The sequence below is a fragment of the Nothobranchius furzeri genome, chromosome 12 (assembly GCF_043380555.1).
Source record: "Nothobranchius furzeri strain GRZ-AD chromosome 12, NfurGRZ-RIMD1, whole genome shotgun sequence".
NCBI classification, from domain to species: domain Eukaryota; kingdom Metazoa; phylum Chordata; class Actinopteri; order Cyprinodontiformes; family Nothobranchiidae; genus Nothobranchius; species Nothobranchius furzeri.
The window spans coordinates 59558524-59585738 of record NC_091752.1 but is presented as its reverse complement, the minus strand read 5'-3'; the positions used below and the strand labels follow the sequence as shown (position 1 = coordinate 59585738).

At 44.6% G+C, this 27215-nt stretch overlaps 1 protein-coding gene across 3 annotated transcripts in view; it reads right to left on the bottom strand.

Annotated features, from left to right (window-relative positions):
- Positions 1-27215, bottom strand: part of pcca (propionyl-CoA carboxylase subunit alpha) — an 86659-nt gene that overhangs the window by 43715 nt on the left and 15729 nt on the right. For 2 of the 3 annotated variants that reach the window (XM_015945537.3, XM_070542768.1), the window contains 5 exons: positions 25382-25495; positions 25254-25307; positions 24980-25111; positions 21118-21154; positions 6962-7040 (listed from right to left, as the gene is read on the bottom strand). In XM_015945537.3, the coding sequence (XP_015801023.3) occupies positions 6962-7040; positions 21118-21154; positions 24980-25111; positions 25254-25307; positions 25382-25495 (416 nt within the window). Of the gene's footprint in view, positions 1-6961; positions 7041-14965; positions 15100-21117; positions 21155-24979; positions 25112-25253; positions 25308-25381; positions 25496-27215 lie in introns of those variants that run through there. The other variant, XM_054750612.2, reaches the window with a different exon arrangement.

Genomic DNA, 27215 nt, shown 5'->3' with positions numbered 1-27215 from the left:
CAACCACCTTAAGTTGTGTCAACCACTTTGACCTTGGGGCTTCCAGTCTGTACTCAACACAGATGTTTCTGTACACAATATCAGCCAATTGGTCGTGGCGTTCCATGTATGCTTTCCCTGCCAGCATCTTACATCCTGCAGTTATGTGGTGGATTGTCTCAGGGGCCCCATATGGTGTGCCCCAGGGTTCAATTTTAGGCCCAGTCCTTTTTAACCTCTATATGCTCCCTCTGGGCTGTGTCACCAAGATACACAGGGTGAACTTTCACAGTTATGCTGATAATTCACAGTTGTACATCTCCATGTCTCCTAATGACACTTGAATTAATACACTTTTAAGCTGCATTTAGACAGCAAATACTGGATGGCAGAAAACTTTCTCAACCAGGACAAAACTAAAGTTTTAGTAGTTGGTGCTGAGGCCCAGAGAGAGAAACTTTTACCAAAACTACAATCACTGTATTTTAATATTTCTACACAAGTGAAGAACCTGGGTGTGGGTTTTGAATCTTAGCACAATTTTATTCATCATTAAAAATATTACTAACATATGTTTTTATCATCTGAAGAATATTGCCAGAGTCTGCCCCATTCTCTCTCTGGCCAATACGGAGGCGCTGATGAATGCTTTTAACACCTGTACAATTAATTATTGCAATGCCCTGCTTTCTGGTTTTCCCAAGAAGAGTAGCTCAGGCTTGAAACTTTTACAGAATCAGCAGCACATGTCCTGACAAAGACCAAAAAGTGGGAGCACATCACTCTAGTTTCAGAACCATTGCATTGGCTCCCGTTACGTTTAAGGATCAATTTTAGATTCTTTTAATGGTTTTTAAATGTCTTATTGGTCTTGGGCCTTCTTATCTCAATGAATTGCTTTTACATTATGAAACATAGCCACCTCTGCGCTCCGCTGGCAGCCATCTTCTGGTCATTTCTAAAGTTAAAACCAACACATTTGGCAAGGCGTCATTCCATTTTTGTGGCCCCTGTCTCTGGAACGGGCAGCCGGTGGACCTCGGGGCCGCAGAGAACATTTATGTTTTCAAGAGCAGGCTCAAGGCTCACCTTTTTAGTTTAGCTTTGAACTAATTATCATTTTTTATAGTCTGTTTTTATTGCTTGATTAATTTTACTTGATTACATTTTATCAGAGTTTTACTATATATCTATTTTATTTTTATTATTTTCTATTTACATCATTTACTTATTACAATTTATATTAGCTCTTTGTTATTTTATATTTTCTAATTAGTTTTTAATCTTTCCAGTGTTTCCTGGAAAGTCTTAATAGTCTTAATAATTTGTCTTGGGCCTTCTTATCTCTCAGAACTTCTTCTGAAATATGAGCCTTCTCGGTCCCTGCGCTCCTCTGGCAGCCATGTCCTCATCATACCAAAAGTCAGGACACAGACTTCCAGCTTTATGGCCCTCATCTCTGGAAAGGTCTGGCAGAGGAGCTCAGGGCTGCAGAGAAAGTTCATGTTTTTAAGGCCAGGCTCAAGACCACTGTTGGGAACGTTATTTTTAAAAAGTAATTAGTTATAGTTACTGATTACTTTATCAAAAAAGTTACTCAGTTACTAACTGAGTTACGAGATTATTAAAAGTAACTAATTACCAAGAAAAATAACTACTTAGTTACTTTTTTCATTAAAGAATGCAAGAAAATGGGTTCCCCTCTTAATTAAACTTACTTCATTTACTATAAATTACTACAATAGTGAAATATAAATGACTAACGACTGGAACATAATAAAATGTATGCCCAAATGTTTTTTATAAACCTGAATAATTTAAATAAACAAGCACTTAAGAGGAGGAACTACTAATAGGAACATTACACTAATCTAGACTATTAAAAGGTCACTGTGTGATATTTAACAAGACCCCAATCAGCTAAAATTTAAAATTGCAAATAGAAACACCCGTAAAGGTTCCTGAGCCTTTAAATGGTCTCTCAGTCTAGTTAAATTACAGAAATAAATGTAATTTTGCACAGTATTTAAATTTTTCCAGCTTCACATAATTATGTGTTTTAGTAGCATTTCTGTTGCTGCTAATCTAGTAACGGTTAAATAAATAAATAAAATCCTTTAAAATTACAATAGAACAGGCACAAATCTGATGGAGGACTTAAATGTACTAACTTGGGTCAGACCCAAACACAGAAGAGCTGAAGCTGGGTGGTAAAGACACACAGGTAGTTCTAACAACACCTGAGCTCCATGACGGCTGAGACTGATGCATCAGTTACAGCGGGACTAAACACATGATCAGGAACAGGTTACAGTTGGATCATCCAGGATGGTAGAAGATTGTGACGTTTGAGCGGTGAACATGTGAGCGGACCTTCGGGAAGTCCCGCTGTCATGCTAAGAAGGGCACGGTTGCAAATCCCCACCTGCAGCTGTAGAGTATTCATCACATCTTCCTCGTTCTTGATGCGCTTGGATGAAAACATCTGCTTCATTAGCTCCTGATCAGCTGATGACAGCTTCAACACACCGTGCTGCTTAACGCACGCATTTTCTTTTGATAAAAGAAGATGGTAATTAATTAGATTGCTCGTTACTGAAAAAAAAAATTTTTTTTTACTGCGTTATTCCCATCACTGCTCTGTTGTGACTGAAACAGTGAGAACACTGAGGGTCTCCGCCCACCCGGCCAATCATCATCGTGTTTGTAAGTGCGTTACCGACACCTCTCTCTCCCTGGCTGCAGCTGAAGTGTGGTGGTCAGAAAGCCTCACACTGTTGCTCAACGTTCGACAAGCACATAGTAACGCACAACCTTCCGTCCCCAGTAACGGTAACGGCGTTGCAACAGTGCAAAAGTGATTAGATTATTCCATTACCTAAAAAGAATGCCGTTATACTTAAACACCGTTACTCCCAACACTGCTCAAGACTCACCTTTTTAGTATAGCTTTTAGCCGAATTAGATCAATTCTATCCATCATTATATATTTCACCAGAGTTTTATTAATTACTCTTTTAATTAAATGACACATTTTCTTATATATCAACTTGTTTTAACCAGTATGAATTATTTGCATTATATAATTTTTTATAAATTTTATTGTTGCTTTCTACTTGGTTATTTGTTGTCAGTGTTTTAATTAGACTTTTATTTAACTGGTGTTAATGCTTAATTTGATATCTTAATCTCTTCAGGTTTAACCAGTGTTTCTTCTGTAGGGGCCAACTGCCCCTGTAGAGACGGTTGGCTGTGGCTGCCGAGGAGCTTCTCGTGTCTCGTCTTGGTGTCCTGTGGCGGTGCCCGGGCTGCTGCTGCTGATCCTGCTGCTCCCAGTGCAGTTGGCTCCTTTAGATGGCATTTCCGTCTTCTTTGTTTCCTATTGCATCTGTACTCAGCCAGTTGTCCTTTCACTTTAGCTTGTGTGTGTGTGTGTGTGTGTGTGTGTGTGTGTGTGTGTGTGTGTGTGTGTGTGTGTGTGTGTGTGTGTGTGTGTGTGTGTGTGTGTGTGTGTGTGTGTGTGTGAGAGAAAGGGGTTTGGGGAAGGGGCTATAATTTAGTTTATTGTTTTTATTTTTGTGGGGAAAATGATATAAATGAGGGAATGTGGGTTATGAGGGGTCATTTTATTCTGTAAAGCACTTTGACAGTTTATGTAGTAAAAACACTTTCTAAATAAAGTTTTGATTGATTGATTGATCGATTGATTGATTGATCGATTGAGAGTGTGAGAGCCAATATCCAGAAGAAAACATCCAAGATCCTCAAAGAAGAACTTGAGAAAGCCTGGAGAGTAGACATTGGTGGGACTCGTGGTCATCAGGGCACTCGAGGCAGGAACCCCCAGACTGGAGGAGTGGCTAAAGCATATAAATATATATATATATGCATATACATACACATATATGTATATGTACATATACATATATATACACATGTGTACATATACATATAAATACATGTGTACATATACATATATATATATATATATACACACATATATATATATATATATACACACATATTTATATACACACATATATATATATATATATATATATACACACATATATATATATATATATACATATATATATATACACACATATATATATATATATATATATATATATATATATATATATATGTATGTATGTATGTATTAGGGGTTGCATCAACTAGTCGAGTAGTCGACTTCACTCCTCTGTAGTGACTTTTAATGCCTTTCATCGACTAGTCGCTGTCACGTGATAATGACAGACAAGATGCAGTCCTTACAAAAGACAGCAGGTGTCTGGCCCCTGCACGTTGGGAGGTGACGCGCCTTGCCAGAGCATCGGTATCTGACGCCCGCCAGAAAACGGACATTTGACCAAATTGTGACCTTTACCATCTTGCAATTTAACCTTCCCCTCACCCCCATCCTAATCTTAACCAGCTTGAGCATGCAAAGCTCCGGTCGAGCACGGCCACAGTAACATTATCAAATTAGGTGTCGCCATCTCAAAAACAAATTTAACACGCAATCGTTCATGTCGGCTCATTTCCTTTTATGTTTTCTGTCTTTTATTTGTGCCTGATGCGTTTCGCTGCTGTGGAGCGGGGCGCATCACCTTTTTTGTCCTCCGGTGCGGCCAGCGCGCAGTGCGCTTTCCGCTGTTTTTGCGGTCGGTAGATCTTTTAGAACTGCAGTTCAAAGGTAACTCATAAGGTGAATATATATGAACCCAGGTAGCAGTTTTTCTTTAGGATTGAGAGGAGATGCAGGAAGATAATAAACAAGCAGGACAGAAAAATTGTCAAATAAAAACAAGTTTGTTTTTGTACCTGCTGGTTGCAACAAACAGACACCATTGAAGCTAATCAGAAGTGAGGAACAGAAAATGAAATAATTATTTTAATGTTTAGAGCAGCAGGAACTCTGAGAGGCTGCAGGCGCATCAGTGAGTTTGCAGCCGCTGCACAGGGGGAGGGGGGAGAGGGCTGAAGCAGGGGAACAGTAAAGATGCAGAAACTACCGTTGTTAAAAGAGACGTGTTAATTTAGAAAGTGTGGGCACAAACAGTGCGTGTGGGTACGTCAGAAAAAAACGCCTGGTCACTCATCGTCAGTTTTAGCTGCTCCAGGTGTATGACCTGATTATATATATATATATATATATATATATATATATATATATATATACACACACACCGTAAATCCTCTAATACAGGCCAGGGCCTGTATTTTACTCAAGCTCATCAAGCTCCAGGCCTTTATTGGTAGGAGGACCAGAATTAGAGGCAGGTCTCAATTTCTATTTGAGCAAAATGAACTAATGGTTCGCTGGAGTTTTTGACAATTAAAATTGCGCCCACATTTTCAAAGTTAAACACATTTCTTTTAACAACGGTAGTTTCTCCTTCAGCCCCCTCCCTCCCCCTGTGCAGCGGCCGCAAACTCACTGATGCGCCTGCAGCCTCTCGGAGTTCCTGCTGCTCTAAACATTAAAATAATTATTTCATTTTCTGTTCCTCACTTCTGATTACCTTCAATGGTGTCTGTTTGTTGCAACCACCAGGTACAAAAACTAACTTGTTTTATTTGACTATTTTTCTGTCCCGTCTCTGTTTATCATCTTCCTCCATCTCCTCTCAATCCTAAAGAAAAACTGCTACCTGGGTTCATATATATTCACCTTATGAGTTACCTTTGAACTGCAGTTCTAAAAGATCTATCGACCGCAAAAGCAGCGGAGTGCGCGCTGCTCGCCGGCAGCATCAGTGAGGTGCGTCACCGGAGGACAAAACAGGTGATGTGCCCCGATTCACAGCAGCGAAACGCATCAGGCACAAATAAAAGAATAAATGACAGAAAACATAAAAGGAAACGAGCCGACATGAACGATCGCGTGTTAAATTAGTTTGTGAGGTGGCGACACCTAATTTGATAATGTTACTGTGGCCGTGCTTAGGACGCAGATCTCTGGAGAGCGTCAACAATCAGAGCTTTGCATGCGCAAGCTGGTTAAGGTTAGGAAGGAGGTGAGGGGAAGGTTAAATTGCAAGAGGGTAAACATCACAATTTGGTCAAATGTCCGTTTTACGGCGGGTGTCAGTACCGACGCTCTGGCACAGCGCGTTGCCTCCCGACGTGCAGGAGCTTGTCACCTGCTGACAGCAGGCTGCTGTCTTTTCCGAGGACTGCATCTTGCTGGTCATTATCACGTGACAGCGACTAGTCGATGACAGGCATAAAAAGTCACTTTAGAGCAGTGAAGTCGACTAGTGACTAGTTCATACAACCCCTATTGCTCCCCAGAGTGTTCTGCAGCATAATCAGCACGTTCTCTTTGAACTTGATATCAAATTTTCGCCTCCTCTTCGTCTCCGCACGGTTAAAGTTACCCTCGCGGTCTATCACTGGCAAATCAAAAGTGAGACGGATGACACAACCGCCCCCCTGTGGTACTTGCTTGTTACCACATTCCACCCGGCCACAATAATAAAAAAAAAAAGGCCATTATTCACCTCCGCCGACTCCGACACCGGCCAAAATGTGATACCCGGCCGTTAACTGAATACAGGCCAATATTAGAGGATTTACGGTGTATACAGTATATATATACACATATATACATATACATACACATATATATACCTATACATATATCTATATGTATATGTATTATATATATTTACACACATTATAAATATATATATGTATATATATGTCTATATATGTATATATATATATATATATATATATATATATATATATATACAAATACAGATATATATATATTTTGTATTTGCATTTTATAACATGGAGAAAAAATACAGTTTGACTTAATGTTACTGAGGCTTTCCAACATGTTTGATCACTAGATCATGCAGATAATGCATGCAGTGAGAAAAGATTATAACTTTGCAGTTGTAATTGGTCTTTATGCCAAAATACAAGTAAAAATGAAAAGAAATACAGTCATTCAGATCAACAATACCTGGTCTCCTCATCATTCCAGGCAATTCTCATTCCTTTACCTCCTCCTCCAGCTGATGCTTTGATCATTACTGGATAGCCTAGAAAACAAAGTCAGAATGTCTTTTTGATATAATTCTAAAAACTCCACTACGGTATTTACACTTTGAGTAAACTTTCCTTCAGCAATACAATTCCTTATTTGTAAATATTTCCAAAAATTATTTTTCCTGTTCACACCATATTTTTGTGTTCTTCAGTAAAGGAGATGAAGACTCCCCTGAGAAAAGATCCTTTACCCTGTGTAAACCTTTGACGAACCATTCGTTCCAGCATACAGCCACAAGATGGCGGCGCACACGGTTGCAGGGGCTTACGGCTCTCCGGCTCAGTACTCCCTTTTTTTTGTTTAGTTTGCTTAGTTTGTATGTCTTTCTTATTTTTTTCTGCACCATCGGCTCTACTTTCAAAGTTTGCTACACCCGCCAGAGCCTCATAGACATTGGTGATCAGCATCAAACATCTGTTTCACTGAACTTCCTTCGCACGCACAACATCCCAGATCATATGGCGAGACCACCGGGCTCCCCGTGGATTGTTATTGGGACTAAGCGGAGGCGCAGACGGAGGGAAAGGAAGCAAAAGCGGGGCTGCAGGTCCGGCATCATGCTGAGGCTAAAAAACAAACCACACAAGCCACCTCTGCCGAGCCTCTATCTCTCCAATGCTAGATCCCTCGTGCAAAAGACGGACGACCTGGAATTACAACTATTGGGAAATCGCTATGTTCGTGACTGCTGTGCCTTAATTATTACTGAAACCTGGCTTCACCCAGGAATACCCGATGCTAGCGTTCAGCTAGCAGGCTGCACTCTGCTCCGCTGGGACAGGACAAAGGACTCCGGTAAGAGCAGAGGGGGAGGGCTCTGTATTTACGTGCATGAAAGCTGGTGACAACGGGACAATTATAAACAGTCACTGCTCCCCGAACCTCGAGTGCATGTCGGTGAGATGCCGGCCTTTTTTTCTACCGAGAGAGCTAACAGTAGTGATCATCACGGCTGTGTACATTCCACCCGATGCAAACGTAAACACGGCGCTCTCTATCCTGCTGGACACCATTAACGAACAGCAGCGGGCCCACCCAGATGGGGTTCACATTATTGCAGGTGATTTTAACAAGGCCAACAGAAAGACTGTACTCCCAAAGTTCTATCAGCATGTCAAATGTCCCACCAGAGGAGAAAACACTCTAGATCATGTTTACTCCAACATCAAGCATTCATATAGAGCCATACCCCTCCCCCACCTCGGTCAGTCCGACCATCTCTCTCTCCTGCTCTCCCCGGCCTACACCCCCCTCAGGCGCAGTGCCAGGCCCACCACAAGGACTGTTACAACCTGGCCAGAAAATGCTCTCAACAAATTACAAGACTGCTTCACAGAGACAGACTGGGACATATTTGAACACCAGGACCTAGAAACTTTCACAGGATCAGTACTGGATTACATCAAGTTCTGTACTGCAAATGTGACAGTGGACAAAATCATTCGGGTTTTTCCAAATCAAAAACCCTGGATGACCAGCGAGGTCCGCTCACTCCTCAAAGCCCGTGATGCCGCCTTCAGGTCAGGTGACAGAGCTCTGTACAGGGCTGATCGAGCTGACCTGAAAAGGGGGATTAAAAAAGCCATGTCAGACCACAAAAGGAATATCGAGTCCCACCTGTCCAGCAACAACACACGAGAGGTATGGCAGGGAATGCGAGACATCGCCAACCACAGAAGCAGCACTGCAAAAACTGAAAACCTGAGTGTGCAGCTGGCAGAGGAAATAAACAGCTTCTTTGCCCGCTTTGAAACACCACAGCAGCAACACTCATCTGCTTCAGCCCTGCTACCATCCTCATCCTCACCTGGTTCTTACACCGCTCCACTCACTGTAACGGAGCACGATGTCAGACGTGTGCTCCTAGCAGTGAACCCCAGGAAGGCGGCTGGTCCAGACGGAGTACCTGGTAAAGTACTAAGAGCATGCGCACACCAGCTCAGCCTCATCTTCACCAGACTCTTCAACCTCTCACTGGAACAGGCAGCCATCCCGTCCCGTCTAAAATCAGCCACAATCATCCCAGTACCGAAGAAGTCTCCCATCTCCAGCTTAAATGATTACCGCCCTGTGGCCCTCACACCAGTAATATTGAAATGCTTTGAGAGACTACTCCTTCAGCACATAAAGGATCACCTCCCCCCAGAATTCGACCCCCACCAGTTTGCATACCGTGCAAACAGATCCACAGAAGACACCATTGCCACAGCCCTCCACGCTGTGCTGAGTCACCTAGAGCAGCGGCAGAGCTACGTCCGAATGCTCTTTGTGGACTACAGCTCAGCCTTTAATACAATCATCCCAGACATCCTCATCAACTAACTGGTCACTCTTGGCCTCCCTCCTCTCACATGTGCCTGGATAAAGGATTTCCTCACAAACCGGCCCAAGACTGTGAGACTCGGCCCTCATCTCTCCTCCACTCGCACACTGAGCACCGGCTCCCCACAGGGCTGTGTGCTGAGCCCCCTCCTGTATTCTCTGTACACCCACGACTGCAGTCCGACCCACAATAACACTCTCATCATCAAGTTTGCTGATGACACCACGGTGGTCGGACTCATTTCGAAGGGGGACGAGGCAGAGTACAGAGAGGAAGTCCTGAAGTTGGCAGCTTGGTGTTCAGAAAACATCCTGTCCCTGAACACCAAGAAAACGAAAGAGCTTATTGTCGACTTCAGGAGACACAGCACCAACTTGGCCCCCCTCTACATCTACGGGGAGTGTGTGGAGAGGGTCCACACCTTCCGGTTCCTTGGTGTCCTCATCTCTGATGACATCTCCTGGGCGGAAAACATCTCAGAGGTCATCAAGAAGGCCCAACAACGGCTGTACTTTCTGAGAGTCCTCAGGAAGTACAAACTGAACACCGGCTAGCTGCTGACCTTCTACCGCTCGTCCATTGAGAGCCTGCTAACCTACTGCATCACGGTATGGTACGGCAGCTGCACCAAGGCGGATAGAGTGAGGCTTCAGAGTGTGGTCAAGACAGCACAGAAGATCATCGGCTGTCCTCTCCCCTCCATGATGGACATTTATTCCTCCCGCTGTCTCAGTAGGGCAGCAAACATCATCAAGGACAGCTCCCACCCTGGCTTCAACATGTTCAGACTGCTTCCCTCAGGGAAGCGCTACAGGTGTATTAATACAAAAACCCACAGACTCAAAAACTGTTTCTTCCCCAAAGCAATAACCACCCTGAACTCACACGTGCACCGATAACACAGCCCCCCACTTCCCATTTCCTCCATTGACCACCATTATCTGTTGATACCAAATTCCATGTGCAATAATTGTATATACATAACATTACTGTCCATATAAAAATAGCGCTGCAGAACTGTAACAATACTGTGCAATAATTTGTATATAACACTTACTGTCCATATGTATATAGCGCTGCAGAAGTGCCCCCCCCCCCCCCCCCTCCAGTATGTTTGTGTTACACTGAGTAGGAGATGCTCTGTATCTCACTTTACACCTGTATAGTGACAATAAAGGCATTCTATTCTATTTTCTTCTCAATCTTCACTGCCGGGTTATTCCACAGTGATGCATAAGGTTGCCTTAAATGAGATGCTCTACACATTTTGTGCACCTCCGCCCAAACATTTTTAGAATAGGTGAGCACCGGGTTATCGTGACAGTCCTGTCTTTTATTAGCTGATCCCTGTGAGAGAACATCCATGGGTGTAAAAGGGCTCACTAGGTCCTGTTCAATCTTGATCCAGCTCAGTTTAGAGTCCAGTCCTGTCCAGTGTTTGACCAGTCTTGACATTTCAAATGCTAAATTATACAGTCTCACATTTGGAAGAGCCATTCCCCCAGCGTCCCCAGGGGCCCACATTTTCTTTATATTTACTCCCGGCCTCTTTTTTTCCCAAAAAAGTCCCTAATTATCCTCTCAAATTGATTAAATATATATACAGGTATACTTACAGGTATCATCATGGAGACGTAATTAAACTGCGGGGCCACTACCATTTTGATTACATTAATTTTACCCCACAGTGTGAGATTAAATTTTCCCCATTTGTCCAAATTTGTTTTTATCTTTAGGAGGAGAGGTTCCATATTTGAAAGCAGTATATTATCCAGGTTTGGATCAATAATATTCCTAAATATTTCATTCCTGAAGGTAAATACTTGAAATTGAATGTAGGAATATCTGTAGAATGACACAATGCTGAGAGGGGCATGCCTTCTGATTTGTGCCAATTTATTTTGTAACCTGACAGCCTTGAATACGACTCAACACATGTGAGCAAGGCGGGTATGAATTGCACTGGATCAGTTAGCACTGCTAAGATGTAATCAGCATACAGAAGTAACTTATTCTCCAAACCCCCTGCATGGACAACTCTGATATCTGTGTTACCTCGAATTAGGGCTGGGCGATATGGCCAAAAAATAAATTCTCCAATTTTATTTGCTTTAATTTGATTTCCGATTTTTTCCGATCCCCGAGGAAGCCCCATTCTACCCGGTCAAAGGCCTTCTCTGCGTCCAGCGGGAAGGCCCCGACCGTAACTTTTGCCTCTTCCTCTGTTGCAACATGTGATTCCTGTATAAAGGCTATGTCTGTGTTCTTTGATTTAAGGTATGTCAAAACCTTTTTCTTTTTAATTGGGTTTCTGCATCCTTTTATGTTCCATGATATTATCTTAATTCATCTCTAAAAAAAGGGGGAAAAAAGAGTAGAGGAAAGATATCCATTACAACCCTGGTCAGCGCCAAAAACATTACACCACTCAGATGTATACATAGGCACTCAGTATTACAAAACATATCTGAACCCTTTAAACTAGCTGTCTTGAAAAAAATCACACCTGAACAAAACAAACCCCCTTCTTTGCATAACAACCCAGAACAGTGTTGCTAAGCGACCCCAACTACCCCTCCCTCCCCTCATACCCAACCCCAACTCCCTGAAGCTCAAGTCCCTCCCTAAACTTTACTTGGTCCGTGAGATGCACAATTGTCCAACGGCAGCTTCACCCCATAGCCCCATTATGCCCGTTGCTTATTACCTTAGTTTTCAGTTTGACTTCTCCATCCTGTTGCCTTAAGTACCAATCTATCTTAAGTCGACTCCTGCAGAAACCTCTCTGCCGTCTTTTCATCCTTGAATGTTTTTTTCTGTCCGTTCCACGTAAAAATAAGTGTAGCAGGATATGCCAACCTATGCTTCACATGCAGCTCCCGAAGACGCCTCTTGGCTGAGTTGAACGCCTTTCTCTTCTCCGCCAACTCATTCGTAACAAACTCAAAAATGGAAAGCTTAGCATCTTCCCAGTCAATCCCCCGTTTCTCTCGGGCCACTCGTAGTACTTTCTCCCTGGCAGATGTATGTAGAAAGCGACTCATTAGGACCCAGGATTGGTAAAGGGGAGCGGTGCGCCCGCTCGATTTCAAATTCATTTCCAGACAGCTCCAATGCCTTATCCAAGATCTCCACGACATATTGATCCACTTTTCCAGGTTTTTCTACACCTTTCAATCCGATAATCCGCACATTATTTCTCCTGCTGTGGTTTTCAAGGTCGTCCACGTCTGACCATAAGACCTCCAGCCTTTTCTCACATTTCTCCATTTTTGTCTCAGTCAGCGCGTTGGCATCCTCAATGTCAAACATCCGTTGTTCCATCTCCCCCAGCCTTACTTTTATATCTTCAACTGCGTCTTTTAGTTCTTTCGTCGTGTCTTTAAAAGTCATAACATCTTTCGCACTCATTTTCTCTATTTCATCAAAGATGTCTTTTTTACTCTCATTCCCCGTGCTCTCCCTCGTCGCCGCTGGAGAGACGTCGTCCACAGTAGGTATACCTCCAGGCGGCTCCGGTTCCAAGGCTGATCCGGGGCCGGAGCTGGTGCAACGCTAATACTAGCTTGTTTCTTCCTTGTGCTAGCTCCCTTGAAGAAGTTTACTTTATTATTGCCATTGTCGAAGGTTATGATCCAAGATTAGCCTCAAGGTCAATTAAGAGAGTTAAATATTGACCGCAACTGGTGTGTATGTACCCAAATTTAGAACATTAATCAACGGGTTTCAGGAGCTCCTCTGGTGTACGGCCATCTTCCTCAGTGGTCCCACGTGACTCCAACTTAGGCTATTCTTGGCTATCAAAGTGGCTGGGCAATCCCAGTCTTGAGTTCATCTCAATGCTGCAATGAAAATTCTTGACATCCATGTGAAATCCATCATCAACCCTGGTGGCTGAATATCTTGGCTTATTCTACATCGTCCCAACATTATCTTGCCATTTCTGTAACATGTTTTAACACAACACACCCACATAACCCTATTAAACCTTAGGATGCTAGCTAATCCAGTGTAGGTATTTTATAAGATAAAAGAGATTTCTTGGTTTATTCTCAACTTCAAAATCACAAGAGCTCAACGCCACTGACAATCTGGGAAAAACAACTTCCAGAACTGCTCCAAACCTCAAACTTGACTCTCTCCTCTCTATCAGCTACAAATGGCTGCTTTCACAGACAACAGCTCTATTACCTAAATGCACACATTAAACAACTCCTTCAATGAAGGTTGCATACACAAAGAAAACAGGACATGTCGTCCATCACACTGGGTAGCTCTGGCTTCACTTCCTGTTCAGCTTCTCCGATCTAAGAACATGTGATTCGCGCACATAAGGAGGCCAAAGCCGGGTCCATACTGGAGGTATCAGCGGTGCAAAATGGAGGCAGAACGTCGCTGCTTCAAATAGAATTCATTATAGCAGGGCTATTCAAGTTCGGGCCTAGAGGGCCGGTGTCCGGCATGTATTAGTGGTTTCTCTGGTCCAACGTAATAGATTCAGTGGTTGAATCACCTGTGCAGCAGCTCATCAGGCTCTGCAGAAGCCTGTTAATCACCTGCTGATTGAAATTCAGGTGTGTTGAAGCAGGTTCAAACTAAAACATACAGTTTATTTATAAAGCACATTTAAAAATAGCATGGCAGCTAATCAAAGTGCTGTACAGGAGAGCGAAAGACTCAAACAGAACAACAAAGACAGCAGAGGAGTAAAATATTAAGCTAAAAACATAAAACACACATAAAAAGCAAGGCATAAAATTACATTAAAAGTTAACTAACCATAAAACAAGTAAGAGCACTAAGATGAGAGATAAAAGAAAAACAAGTAAAAACTAACATGTTAGATACCGGCCTTCGAGGTTCAGAATTGAAAAGTCCTGGGGTCTCATTTATCAAACATTGAGTAGAATCCTTACTAAAACAGTATTTAAGCTCAGCAAGAAATATTTTACTTAAGCCAAGCAGGTTTGTGATCTATCAAACATGAAGTACGCACAGCTGCACGCAATCGCCGCTTCATAAATCAGAGACTAACGAGAATGTTTCTCAGCTGCATTTTAGTCACATCCCGCCCTCACTACGCCCACTTACTGCCATAAATAATCAATGCAAAGTGCCTTGTAGATCTCGTGCATATACATAAGCCGGCTGTTGCAGCGCTCCACCAATGACATGGCGACCGTAGATCAAGGAAGATCAAGGAAGCTCAATTTCACAGAAGCAGAAACTGAGGTACCTGTGGGTGAGGTGGAGAAATGAAAGGAAGTACTTCTGCAAAACAAATAAGAGAAAATCCATGAAGTGGCACAGCGTTGCTACTCTCACTTTACCACGCAGAGCTCCCGTATCTGTACCAGCCACTGACACTTCAGTGCAACTTCAGTTCTTTTAAAAAAAAATAAAATAAAAAATTCTTTTTTCCCCACATCTTTGGTCTGTGTTGTGTTCTACATGTCTTGGGTTAGGCGCCTCCCCCCAACCATGACAGAATCTTCCTGCCAAAACACTAACCCCGCAGACACAGCACTGACCAATCTCTCCCACAGGCTATCTCAGGAGGAGCAAGCATTACCACAACTCATGGAGCAACTCACCACAGCCAACGCCCGCTATCAGCATTTGGAAGGCTTGGTTCAACAGATCCATGATCGGATTTCCCAACAGCCGACCCAGTTCACTCCAGCGGAACCCCGACCTTCTGCCCCTTTTGCTCCCGCTGCACCTGGATCTGAGCACACGGAAATAAATCATTTCCGCTTGGCTGCTTCTCCACCTACAGTCACATACAGCGGTGAGTTCGAGGACTGTCAGAGTTTTTTATTACAATGAAGTTTGGCTTCTGAACACTCTCCAGGAGCTTTTTCTTTGGACTCGGTTAAGATTTCATACGTTATTGGTTTACTTAGAGGCAGAGCTTTGAGATGGGCCGAGGCCAAGAGCCACAGTGACTCTTTTCTCACCGGCTCATATGCTGATTTTTTATCGGAGTTTACAAAGACCTTTGATGCTACAGAGTCTGTAGCGGAAATCAGGAAGCAGCTCTGGGCACTAACCAAAGGATGCAGATCAGTAGCAGAGATGTCAGTTGAGTTCCGCACACTCGCCGCAAGAACTTCCTGGAACGAGGACGCTTTAATAGCTGCTTTTACTGAAGCCCTGAATGATCGCATCCATGATCAACTCGCTTTGTGCCCCGAGCCTCATTCCCTGGAGGAGCTGATACGCCTGGCCATCTCTACTGACCGTCGCCACCAGGAATTAAGGCGACCCAGCGCCCGTTCCAGCGTACCCCAGACCACGGACCACACCAGGGGAATCGCTCAGCGTTCCCTTCCTGAAAACCCCGCCGCCGAGGAGCCCATGCAGATGGGAAGGAATCGACTGACGCTGGAGATTCGGCAACACCGTTTAAGGTTAGTACTCTGTATGTACTGTGGTGAGCCGGGTCATTATGCAAGAAGCTGTCCGTTGTTGTTAAAAGGCAGAGTCCACCCGTAACTCGGGGACTACTGGTGGGCAGTCACTCTAATCCTGAAGTTCCCCGTTTTTCCCTTCCGTGTACAGTTGTTTTTAACTCAAAACAGTTCCAGCTTGAGGCTCTTGTGGATTCTGGGTGTGAGCGCTCCTTGCTGGATTCTGAACTGGTGGCTAAATGGAGCATTCCCACCACCCGGTTGACAACTCCACTCTCTGTCACAGCCCTCGATGAACGGTCCCTCACCACCATCACCCACAAGACGCTTCCCCTTCACCTCCAGGTATCAGGAAATCATTCAGAGCTTCTTGAGTTTTTTGTGTTTCTTTCTCCCCAGTCCTCGGGCACTCCTGGCTTAAGCTTCACAATCTCCAATTGGACTGGAGCAGAAACCAGATCACTGGCTGGAGCCCCGCCTGCTCACAGAACTGCCTACCCTCCGTCTCTCCCGCTCCTCGCTGCCTCCCAGCGCCGTCGGAGGAGATTGACCTGTCTACAGTTCCACCAGCGTATCAGGATCTGAGGCAAGTGTTTAGTAAGACACAAGCTTCAGCTCTGCCTCCTCACCGGCCTTTTGATTGCTCCATAGACCTGTTGCCCAGGGCACCCTTACCTTCTAGCCGGCTTTACCACCTCTCGAAGCCTGAGAGGGACAGCATGGAGGTCTATATACAAGACGCCTTATCGGCCGGCACAATCCGTCCTTCTACGTCACTCCTGGGAGTAGGATTTTTCTTCGTGCCCAAGGACGAAACATTAAGACCCTGCATCGACTACAGAGATTTGAATCAGATTTCTGTAAAGAATAAATATCCTCTGCCCCTGCTGTCGTCGACCTTTGAACCCATTCAGGACTCTGATTTTTACCAGGTTAGATCACAGGAATGCGTACCATTTGGTACAAATACGTCAAGGAGACGAATGGAAGACAGCGTTTAAAACACCCTTGGGACATTTTGAATACTTAGTTATGCCTTTTGGACTGGCAAATGCACCCGCTGTTTTCCAGACTTTAGTTAATTCTGTGTTGGGAGATTACTTAAACAAGTTTGTCACCATCTATCTAGACGACATCCTGATTTTTTCCAGAACCAAGGCAGAGCATGTCCAGCATGTGAGAGCAGTTTTACAACGATTGCTGGAGAACCGACTGTACAGTACGTGAAGGCGGAGAAATGCGAATTCCATGTACCAACGGTGAGGCTCCTGGGATTGGTCATTGAGTGTGGAAAACTGAAAGCAGATCCTGAGAAGGTGCGTGCAGTACTGGAGTGGCCAACTCCCACGTCCAGAAAACAGCTACAGAGGTTCTAAGGCTTTGCCAACTTTTACAGAAGGTTCATCAGAAACTATAGCCAGACTTCTGCACCTCTTACTAAACTCACTTCTGTTAAACAAACATTTTCTTGGTCCCCAGAAGCCGCTTTCCTGGCTTTAAAGAGACGCTTTACGGAAGCCCCTGTGCTGCATGGGCCTGACACCCAGCAACAGTTCACCCTGGAAGTGGACGCCTCCGACACCGGGGTGGGTGCAGTCCTGTCTCAAGTCTCAGCATCAGACCACAGCTTGCATCCCTGTGTGTTCTTTTCACGCCACCTCACGCCTGCAGAGAGCAGGTACGATGTTGGAGATAGGGAGTTACTTGTGGTCAAGCTGGCAATAGAGGAGTGGAGACACTGGCTGGAGGGAGCAGAAAAGCCGTTCATCATCTGGACGGACCACAAGAACCTTGTGTACCTGCGGGAGGCAAAATGACTGAATCTCAGGCAGTACCGGTGGTCCCTTTTCTTTTCTCGTTTTAATTTTGTGATTTCTTACCGACCTGGGCACAAGAACTCTAAGCCGGATGCCCTTTCCCGGCAATTTGCCCCCGACCTAGAAGCGGAGCCTACTACCATCCTTCCCCCGGAGTGCGTCGTTGGAGGAGTGACTTAGGAGATCAGGGACCAGGTGTTTCAAGCTCAACTGAACGACCCTGACCCTGGAAATGGACCTCCGGATAGACTGTTCGTGTTGCAGTTCATGCGCGGCAAGGTGATCCATTGGGGCCATAAGGGAAGGTTTGCTATTCATCCCGGAGTGGGACTGTTATGATCACCAGTTTCTACATGCTCCTGTTCCTGCTCCACTTCCCTACAGAGAGAAGCAGCCCCTCCTCCGCTCCTCCTCCTCCCTCCCGCCTTCCAGCTGTGCTCAATCCCTAATCAGCTTCTGAGCTTTTAAAAGGGCGCGGCCAGAAGAACCAGGGAGCAGAAAGAGTGGGGAATACCTTGAGAGTGGATGAAATCCAGACACACCTAGTTTTGAACCTAATGTAATTTCATTGAGTTTGGTTTTACTCTGAGTTCTGTGGAACTATTGGAGATTGTGCTCAATAGAGGTAGGAAATTGGTTAGTTTGATCCTGGACGAGCCCCCATTAATGTTAAGACTGGTGATGGTATTGGTGAAGGACGTCGTGACATAAAAGGCACGGGGTCAGGATTTTAAAAGCAAATGATTTTATAACAAATAAATGACCAAATTCATGTACAGTTACAAGGTCAGTTAAATACAAGAACTAAAGGTGACCTCCTAAAGAGGGAAAAACAAGGACTTGAGGGAACACGCAAGCTGGAGCTCAGCTCCACTTATATAATAAACCAATAAGTCAGAGTAGACTCACAAATTCAGCTATTCCCCTTTTTGGGCTAAAATAGAAAGTAAACCGATTAAGTCCAAACCAACTAAGGGCGAGCACAGGGCTGTTAAGGTAATGGAAACAAAACAGTAATAATTACTAAATCAAAGCGCTTTTGAGCAAACACACCAAAAGCAATACTTATGCTCCACTGAGCACACACAGCCAACAGGTTAGCTTAACCTCTACAAATGCTCCACTGAGCAAACATAGGAAGTAGGTTCTAACTAACCAATTTCCTACCTCTATTGAGCACAATCTCCAAAAGTTCCACAGAACTCAGAGTAAAACCAAACTCAATGAAATTACACTAGGTTCAAAACTAGGTGTGTCTGGATTTCATCCACTCTCAAGGTATTCCCCACTCTTTCTGCTCCCTGGTTCTTCTGGCCGCACCCTTTTAAAAGCGCAGAAGCTGATTAGGGATTGAGCGCAGCTGGAAGGCGGGAGGGAGGAGCAGGAGCGGAGGAGGGGCTGCTCCTCTCTGCAGGGAAGTGGAGCAGGAACAGGAGCATGTAGAAACTGGTGATCATAACAGGGACGCAGTGGCGCTCCTACAAAGAACTTTTTGGTGGCCTTCCTTGTATCAGGATGTAAAGAGTTATGTGTCAGGTTGTCACACATGCGCCCAGCAGAAGGGCGATCACAGATCTCCTGCAGGTCTTTTAAACCCCCTACCCACGCCCTCACGGCCATGGTCTCACATAGCGCTGGACTTTGTTTGTGGTTTGCCTGTTTCTCACGATTTTAACACAATTCTTACCATTGTTGACAGGTTTTCTAAGGCATGCCACCTAGTGCCTTTAAAAGCTCTCCCCTCTGCCGCCGTTACAGCTCAGCTGATAATTAAACATGTGTTTCGTCTCCACGGCATCCCGGAGAAGATTTTGTCTGACCGTGGTCCCCAGTTTGTGGCACGCGTCTGGGAGGACTTCGCTGAGACCCTGGGGGCCCGTGTCGCGCTCACATCTGGCCACCATCCTCAGACCAACGGCCAGTGTGAGCGCATGAATCAGGAGCTGGGAGCGATGCTTCGCTGTGTGTGCTCCGCTCATCCTGCAACATGGAGCTCTCATCTTGCCTGGGTGGAGTACGCCCATAATAGTCACACCTCCACAGCCACAGGTCAGTCCGCGTTCGAAGCATCATTAGGGTACCAGCCCTCTCTGTTTCCTCTGCAGCCTTCAGCAGCCATTACAGTGCCGCAGTTCCTCAAGGGTGCCAGACGTGCATGGGTTTCTACCCGGGCAGCTCTGGACAGGACCACCGGCAGGAGTAAACAGTTGGCTGATCGCAGGCGGTGACCGGCACCAGTGTGCTCCCCAGGTCAATGGGTTTGGCTATCATCGAAAGACATTCCGCTGAAGGCAGCCAACTGTAAGCTTACCCCTCGATTCCTTGGACCCTTCAAGATACTGGATGTACCGACACCTTCCACCGTGCGCCTGGACCACCCACGAACTTTGAAGGTACATCCAGTATTACATGTGTCTTTGGTGAAACCTCTAGGTTCCAGCCCCCTCTGCCCGGTTCCTGCACCCCCCCCCCTCCCCCCCACAGGCTCTACAAGGGGGGGGGCTGGTGTACAAGGTCAACAGGATTCTGGACTCTCACCCCAGTGGGAGGGGCGTACAGTATCTGGTCGATTGGGAGGTATATGGACCAGAGGAACATTCATGGGTTCCCCGCTCGTTTATTGAAGACCCTTCGCTCATCCGGGACTATGAGGCTTTGGCTAGGACGCCAGGGGGCGTCCGTTGAGGGGGGGTACTGTCATGAGCCGGGGTGAGTACTCCTCATTCTCTTAAACATCTCTGAGTCTCTTGCCAGGAGAGGGAGTGCCACCAGCTGTTCCTGATCTGCAATCAGCGGGGTGCTTCCTACTTAAGGTGGATGGAGGACACAATTCGAGGCCGGAAGATTGCCACAACTTTGTAGTACCCAGCCACTTGTGTTTCTCTAGGATCTCTAGGATTATCTTTTCTAGAAGTGTTTTTACTCTAGGCTTTAGACTTTTTGGGATATTACTAACCTCCAGGAGCTGACTCAGGATTCTTTATCTCCTCCAGGATTCCAGTGTTTTTCCTCTGGTCACTGAGCTTTAGGATACTCACCTCAGGTCTCCAGGGTTTGGAAACTCACATCCTCCTGGACCCACTCACCGTTCTCCATAAATCTCCCCAGACATTTCGGATCAGTGTCTCCCATCCACCAGGACGCCCTGCTGTCTTCACCTGTGCTCCCTCTCCTGCGCTCTCCCCGGCTCTCGACCTGCTCCCTCCTCCAGCCAGCTACTCTCACCTTACCACGCAGAGCTCCAGTATCTGTACCAGCCACTGACACTTCAGTGCAACTTCAGTTCTTATTTAAAAAAATAAAATAAAAAATTATTTATGTTTTCCCCGCATCTTTGGTCTGCGTTGTGTTCTGCATGTCTTAGGTTAGGCGCCTTCCCCCAACCATGACCTGCCCCAGAAGAAGTTCACTGCTCCATTACAGGACTCTGAGATGCGGTATGATTCTAGCAGTAGTGCGACAGAGTGAAATTTAGATTTTAACAAAAAATACAAAGTGTGTAAAAAAGCAACTTACCAATTTGTTGGGCAATCTTTACCGCATCCTCAGCAGTCTGACACAAATAGAGGATATGGTTAGTAACAAAGAACCAAAACAATGTTACACTCAAAATAGTCTTCATTGGTCCCCCAGAGGGTGATACTGGGGGCATGTGGCAGCAGTAGTTCAGGAGGTGGAGCAGGTGGCCTCAAGATCAGAGGATTGTGAGACCGAACCAAGCTACCACCAGGGGTATTCTGCCACCCAACTTGCCTGTGTTGGTGGTGGTTAGAGGGACTGATGGCGGAAATGGAAGCGCCGCCTCTGTCAGACCGCCCTAGCAGTTTTGCCTGCCATGTACACCTAGTCAGTAGCAGTCCGTATTTTTTCTTTTATCTGATGGCATCATCCAGTGGCTGACAAGCGTATCACACCATGACCTAGTTTAATTTCAACACCTCTCATTCATGAACGCGCTCCTCTAGCCGACAAACCAGAGCTAAAACATGTAGTTTTACAACCATCGTGTTATGTTGCGTTTTCATTTATTTAAATTTATAGACTTACTTGTCCATGAGAAAGGTCGCAACTCTGCATCAACTGAGGTACGTCCTTAAACGCTCAAACACGCTCTGTGATTAACGTCTGTACATAAGTGGTAGCCTAATGCTATAGGTTAGTGCTGACCGGCACTGATTTCATGTTGCATTGAGCTCTACGGGACGGGGGCGAGCTTTGCAAAAAAAAGAAAACAAAATCTAAACATCATGCATTGCCTACATCATATCACAGTTGATAAGACAACCACTTTTATGAATGTCTGAAAAATCTTATATAGTTCCTGAAAGAGGAGCAGCTTTAGGAGCAACTGCAGTCTATAATGTCCATTTTGTCCCTACTCATATTTTATGTTGACATTAGTGCTCTCCAGCTGAAGTTTTCAGTGTGCCTTATTTAATCATTTACACACAAAGAATTAGCAGTTAGCTGAGCACTGTGCATTGTTGTGTACATCAGTGATATTCGGTCTACGAGGAAATCATACAATGACAAACGTTCCGCCTTGCTTCAAATGCAAGCTGTGATTAAATTTGTGAATTTTTTGAACTAGTCTTTTTTCCCCCTAATTAATTAATCATAATTAATACATAAATACGAAAGCGGGGTGAGGGATGGGGTGATTGGCTTGGTGTTGTGTGTGCCGCCCCTGAACTAGTCTCTATGCAGCCGAATGTGAGTGGTGTGTGTGTGTGTGTGTGTGTGTGCGTGTGTGTGTGTGTGTGTGTGTGTGTGTGTGTGTGTGTGTGTGTGTGCGTGTGTGTGTGTGTGTCGGCCCATGTGGCCCAGTGTCAGAATGCCAGATAGGCCAGTCCACCCCTGACCACAGGTGAGTCTAATGATTCATTTAAGGGGTGTCCAGCAGACAGGTGACTATAAAAGGGCTTTACTTAACAAAGAAAATCCCTTCCCATTTCATGTTATCAGCAATGGCTCCACATGGAAGAGAACTGTCACAAAGTCTGAGAAAGGAAATCATTTCTTTACACAAAAAGGTGAAGGCTTCAAGAAGATCAGCAAAGCTTTGCACATCAGTCAAAAAACTGTAGCAAACGTGATCCAAAAATTGAAAGAGATGGAAGTGCAACCATCTTACAGAAACGTCCAGGCTGTCCACGGAAGTTAACATCTTGACAGGAGCATCTTCTGATGAGAAGGGTTCACTGACGTGAACCTGCAGGTAGCTAAAGCAGTAGAAAGCCAAACTGGAGTGACCGTTTCCCGTGACACCGTACGGCGTACACTGCAGAGGAATGGCATGCATGGGTATCGGCCACGAAGGAAGCCTCTCCTAAAGCCTGGATGACACTGTGCGATTTGCAGCCGTCATACAGGATTGTTCCTGTCACACTGTGAGAACTTCAGAAAGGTGGCACACTGTATGGCGCAAGATTTCTGTGCGTCGGACTGTACGACATCTTGCCCCAACAGGACCTGGCATAGATTCATGAGCGCACCTCCCGAAAGCATGTCACTAAACCGGTCGCTAACCAAAACTAAACTGAAAAAAAATGAAATAAAGCACCAAAGTGAACACCTCTTCTTAGCGTCATGACCCAGCTCATCTTACCCAAAGAGGAAGGATCATTTTTAAAACCCTCCCTTTAGCATCAAACTCCAGCTGCGGGTCTCCTTTCCCCTTCTTTCAGCTAATCAGCCGAGCTGTCTGCTGGTCATTCATCCTTCTTTATACATAAAAACCCACAAAACTACAGAGAAGTAACAATCTGTCACAGATCGCTCTGATATCTGTCTCACCATTTACTCTGTAGCTCCGTGAAAGTTCATCACACTCAGTGTCACGGAGCGCAGCTTCCTCTGTCCCCCTGCAGCAAAACGCTACTGAACCATCCTTATCGGTTGAATATGTGACACTTCCACCAGCAGAGAAGGGATCTCATGTTTTTGTGTTTTATTTTTTATGTTTGTGAGCTCATCTCCTCTCAGCTCTCACAGATCACAGAATCAAGGTTTTCACAATTCAGCTGATGGTCTATAAATGTAGTTTAATTATTTTTAGTATAACCCTGGTTTAACTTGGGCTATTAACAAACATTTTTTTAATTGTTTGTAGTTTATAATTAGCATTTTAAACATAAATTGAAACCGAAGCTCAGAGAGGCAGAGACTTGCTGCTGTGGCGTCTTAAAGGTGTGTTTTCATTGGTCGGTTGCAGACAGGAGTCGTAGGTTTTCAAGCATGCTTGCAGACTGTCGGAGGCTGTCTTTGGTTGTGAGACGGCTCAAAAAACTGTCGCAGAGCCAGACAGACTTAATGACTACAGATTTGCAAATCACCCTCATGTTCCCCGATTTTTACACGATTATGCTCCGACAAGGGATTTGACTAAGACGGCCACAAATTGCACACTGTGATCCGGGCTTAAAGCCCATGCACAAAAAAAGCATGCCTAGGATTTGCTAGGGCCCATGCAGAAAGAGCTGAAGACTACTGGGACTCTATACTCTGGGGTGATGAGACAAAGATCACAGATTTTGGAACTAATGGTTTCTACACTGTATTGCGTCGTATAGCTGAGGGTTTCAAAGAGAAATGCATGGTGCCTACAGTGAAACACAGTGGTGGCTGTGTCCTTATGTAGGCTGCATGAGTGCTGCTGGTGTTGGGGAGCTGCATTTCATTGATGCTATCATGAACTCAACAATTTACCGCTCAATACCAAATGAGAAGATGCTGCCATCACTCCACGCACGTGGTCATCGTGCACTTTTCCAACACGGCAATGATCCAAAACACACATCTAAAGCTACTGTTGCGTTCCTGAAGAACAGCAGGGTGAAGGTGATTGAATGGCCAAGTATGTCTCCTGATCTGAACCCAATCCAACACCGGTGGGGAATTCTGAAGCAGCAAGTTGGGCATCACTCTCCATCCAGCATCCAGGCTCTAAAAGAGGTTCTTCTTGAAGAATGGAAAGGATAGATGTTGCAATAAGTAGTCAACTTGTTAATTCCATACCTAGAAGGCTTGGTGCTGTCCTTGAAAATCACGGTGGTCATACAAAATACTAGATGTAGTAGGTTTTGTTGTGGGGTGTATTCATTTTTGCTTCAACCAATGTTAGTAAAACTGAAGATTTTATTATCTCAGTTATATTGTTAACCTTAATTTCATGTTATGGAGTTAAACAAGCCTTGTGAAATTTCTGGAAATTGTTCTTTTGTTTATTGAGCTGCTGACTAAATTTGTACTTTTTAAAGAGGATGTACTTATATATACTGAGCACTGTATATATAAAAATAAATAAATACTAGAAGCTGTAGCATCATCAGCTGGTGTCCACGGATGAACAGCTTGAGGTGTTTTTTTGTGAATATACCTTAACAACTCCATCAAATCCTGGAATAGTGTTGACCTTGGCAGCTTTAGCAATAAGCTTGCTTTCTATTTTATCCCCCATTGCCTGGATAGCATGAGTGTCGGGGCCAATGAAGGTCACACCAACTGCAGCCTGGCAGCAACACAGCAAGAAACCAACATGTTAGTGCACTGGCACCATGTGAAACTTCATGTTGGATCAGAGTTCAGATTTAAAGTTCCAGTAGAACATGAGGAGGTGCATGCAGCAACAGGTGTTTGTGTGTTTTACTCACTAAGCGCTTAGCAAAGTCCTTATTCTCAGAGAGGAACCCATATCCAGGATGAACCTTAAACCAGAAAACATCCCAGTTTTATCATCATGAAACCTTAATAAACAAACCAAAAACTCATTGCCACTCACAGCTTGTGCTCCAGTTAGTCTGATGGCATCCATGATGGCGTCCATGTTAAGGTAGCTCTTACTGGTGGGAGCAGGGCCGACACATACTGCCTCATCCGCCATCTTTACATGAACCTTAAAGCAGCAGTATAATGATGTGAATTTACAACTGGAAACTGCTCTTAGAGCCTCTGTACAACATATGAAACTTTGTTGGGGCTCACATTTGACCCAAGAGCCCTAGTGTGTGTGTGTGTGTGTGTGTGTGTGTGTGTGTGTGTGTGTGTGTGTGTGTGTGTGTGTGTGTGTGTGTGTGTGTGTGCGTGCGTGCGTGCGTGCGTGTGTGTGTGTGTGTGTGTGTGATCTTGATGAGAACCGGTTCCCATTGTTTCAGTTCCTAGCAATCATTGACTAATGTCCGACCTGTGGTGAAATTTTGCCCACTCTGCAAAAGCCTCCACAACACCACACCGAGCAAGAAGACGGCTCTGCATTCCAAGGGAGCATAAAGGAGAACGCATGGGAAATTGATTATCATAAATAAATTGACAACTATAATGCAAAAAGACATGTGCAATTAGTATTTTGCCACCTATTGAACTACTCTGGAATTGATAAGGAATTGGATCGATAGATAGAATGGACAATGCCATTGATATTGATAAAAACGTATCAATTCCCACCCCTAGCGAGTGTGCATGTGTGGAGTGATGGAGGAACGAAGTTAGCATCTCCCTGTTGTGAAGCAAAAATGACCCATTGAACGCAATAATACCTAGCTGCAGACGCAGCCCCGGCCAAACACGCCCCCGGCCCCGACATTTGTCAAAAAAACTATAATACATGTAAATGTTGACATGTGAAAATATATCTGAATGGATTTTAAGGGAATTTTCTGTTACATGTTTTAACAAATTTTACATGTCTGAGCGTGACAATTTTAGGGCTACCACATTGCCGTCGTGAGTTTGCTGCTTATTAGATGAGGAGTCATAAACGGTCAAATAAATAGCCTATTGTTACGTTTACTTTGGCCAAAAGGCTTGCATGTAGCCCATTAAAAATTACATTAAAAAAAATTTGCGTCCATGACGTCTTCCCCCACTGCCAATAATGCTTAATTTTATATAAAAGTGTTTCAGAAAAAAATTACGAATGCGCTATCTATCAAACTATGTCTTAAACGTTCAAATTTCTAGTACAAAATCTTCGCAAGTTGTAAAAATATAAATCTGTCTTTACCTGAACCTTCATTTCCATCTGTTGCAACACGCATGCGAGTTCTCGTCTTCGTACATGCACGCGTTTTGTACATAGGGGCGTGTTTGGCCGGGGGCTTCACAGAGCTATTTCTGGCGCGTCCTCAGAACGGTGTAAAAGACGGCGTTTTTAACAGCACAAAACACCGTCTTTTACGGCGATTTGTGACTTTCCCGACGGTGTAAAAGACGGCGTTTTGCAGGCTACTCCCAAAGGTTTTCTCAGCCACTTATTTTAAACTTTGATCGCCCAATCCACGATGAGAAAATACAGACAGTACTAGTTCATCCTAGATGCTATTTACTGCAGATCTGGAAAAAATCATCCATGCCTTTGTGTCATCACGCTTAGACTACTGTAACGCTCTTTTTACTGGTCTCAGCAAAACCTCGCTCTCACGCCTTCAAGCCATCCAAAATGCAGCAGCCAGACTCCTAACCAAATCCAGCAGACGAGCTCACATCACTCCAGTTTTACAGTCCCTCCACTGGCTCCCGGTAGAATATAGAATTCAGTTTAAAGTTTTAGTGCTGACCTATAGAGCTCTTAACAACCAGGCTCCAAGCTACCTATCTGAGCTTTTATCCCCACACAC